The 1,787-nt window shown below is 37.8% G+C and overlaps 1 protein-coding gene across 1 annotated transcript; it reads right to left on the bottom strand.

Moving 5' to 3' along the window:
* Nucleotides 1–6: 6 nt before the first annotated feature.
* LOC106883529 (dTDP-4-dehydrorhamnose 3,5-epimerase) lies at nucleotides 7–1,781 on the bottom strand. Its single transcript, XM_014934560.1, has 3 exons — nucleotides 1,605–1,781; nucleotides 1,243–1,467; nucleotides 7–229 (listed from the first exon to the last, which is right to left on the bottom strand). The coding sequence occupies exons 1-3, from the start codon at nucleotides 1,770–1,772 to the stop codon at nucleotides 20–22; spliced, it is 603 nt and encodes a 200-aa protein (XP_014790046.1). The 5' UTR covers nucleotides 1,773–1,781; the 3' UTR covers nucleotides 7–19.
* Nucleotides 1,782–1,787: the final 6 nt, after the last annotated feature.

The raw sequence follows: 1,787 nt of genomic DNA, 5'->3' as shown, positions 1-1,787 counted from the left end.
CATTTGACCTTTCAGAGAATCACTCACCTTGACCTTTTGAAGAAATAATCAGAATTCTTTTGCGATTGGGTTTAAATTTTTCTATATCCACATTTAAGAAGGGCACTTTTGAGTCTTTCTCTGATATCAGAAAATTGTTTTTCTGCTCAATAAAAGGCCAGTCAATTGATACAGTTTTATCAAACAAATGGACAGATTTTTCAGGAACTGACGGCAGGAAACATCCACCCTAGAAAATATTTTAAAAAATTTTAAATCATGGAAAGTTAAAATGTAAAAATATTATAAGAAAAGAAAAACATGGTACATGCATATAGGTGCAGGGGTGGTTTTGTGACAAGAAGCTTGCTTCCCAATCACATAGTTCTGGTGTAGGAGCACTAAGCAATGATATTTATATAAATGCAATGTTATTACCAGTTCAAATATGCTTGTGGCATGTTTGGACGAATAAACAAGCCATTCCACACACACACATTGCAGAGTTCTGGGTTCAGTCCCACTATGTGGCACCTTGGGCAAGTGTCTTCTACTATAGCCTTTATCTAACGTGTTCCCTTCTCAGATTCACACACATATTGCAGTGGTCCTTCAGTTTTTCTAAGACCTATAAAAGAACTCGTAAAGTTGGGCTTCCAACTAAGACTTTCACAATGCCCTTAAACCCAGGAACTTTTCAGCACCTTCTTGTATGTATGTGTGAACATGTGTGTGTGACAGTGAATTGTCTAATACACATTCAATGAAGTTTATGATATTTGATGACACTGTAATATTCACATGTAAATTAACAAGGCCTTGACTTGATTATCCATACCAGTAACTTTGTCCAGTTGATCATTTCACATTCTATAGTTCAGACACAATGGCATATAAAAGTTTCAAATTTTGGCACCAGACCAACAATTTTAGGGAGAAAGGTGTTAGTGAATTACATCGACTCTAGTACTTGACTGGTACTTTATTTATTAACCCCCAAAAACATGAAAGCAAAGTCAACGTTGGTGGCATTTGAACTCAGAACATAAAGAATTGAAATCCAATCGCAAATCACACCAAGATGATTGATAGAGTGTGGGCTTAGGCTGAACCTTTCCTGATAGTTTGGTCCCTGCTTTTCACAAGGAGTAATATGCATCAACAGATTTGAACTCACAATCTACAACTTAGTCGGTATGCTCATCTTGTTCGCATAAACATGATATGAATAATGGAATTTAGCAAAGAAAATAGAAAGCTTACCTGGCAGTAGACAACTGCACAGCCCTCCTCCAGGGCTAGGTAACCATGTCCACAGTCAGGGGGTACGAGTAGCTGGTACCCATTCTCTTCACTCAGAGTTACACCTACCCATTGTAGGTAAGTGCTGGAGTCTGGTCGCGTGTCAACAACCACATCGTAAACTGAACCTTTGATGCAGGTTAAGAGTTTTGAGTAAGCAGCTATACGGAGTCCACGATGGGCAAACTGGGAAAATAAAACATTAAAGAAATATTGTTATACAGTGTGCGTGAGAGAGAGAGAGAGAGAGAACAGAGTGATCATTGTCACACAAAACATAGCCTCTATGCATGGGTGTATAAATGTGTAAATGTGATTCTTACTTTTCTATTGGTCACCCAAGTAATCTGTTGAATTGGGAAGTGTTTTCTTATTTCTTCTGGATATTTGACCATGTTGAATAATTCACAGAGCATTCCACGATGGTCTTTGAACTGCTTAATGTGGCAGATGTAGACATCCTTCACATGTGTTGGAATTATTTCAACCATTCTCTTGTAGTAACA

Source organism: Octopus bimaculoides, unplaced genomic scaffold (assembly GCF_001194135.2).
Source record: "Octopus bimaculoides isolate UCB-OBI-ISO-001 unplaced genomic scaffold, ASM119413v2 Scaffold_316530, whole genome shotgun sequence".
NCBI lineage: Eukaryota > Metazoa > Mollusca > Cephalopoda > Octopoda > Octopodidae > Octopus > Octopus bimaculoides.
Note: the sequence above shows the minus strand (reverse complement) of the source record. Positions and strands in the feature narration are given on the sequence as shown.

Bases quoted from the DNA above. Each gene is read 5' to 3' on its own strand.
- LOC106883529 (XM_014934560.1), bottom strand. From the start codon at position 1,772: ATGGTTGAAATAATTCCAACACATGTGAAGGATGTCTACATCTGCCAC. The intron at 1,468-1,604 runs GTAAGAATCACA...TTATTTTCCCAG, and splicing joins CTTGGGTGACCAATAGAAAA to TTTGCCCATCGTGGACTCCG. The intron at 230-1,242 runs GTAAGCTTTCTA...AATATTTTCTAG, and splicing joins GTGCAGTTGTCTACTGCCAG to GGTGGATGTTTCCTGCCGTC.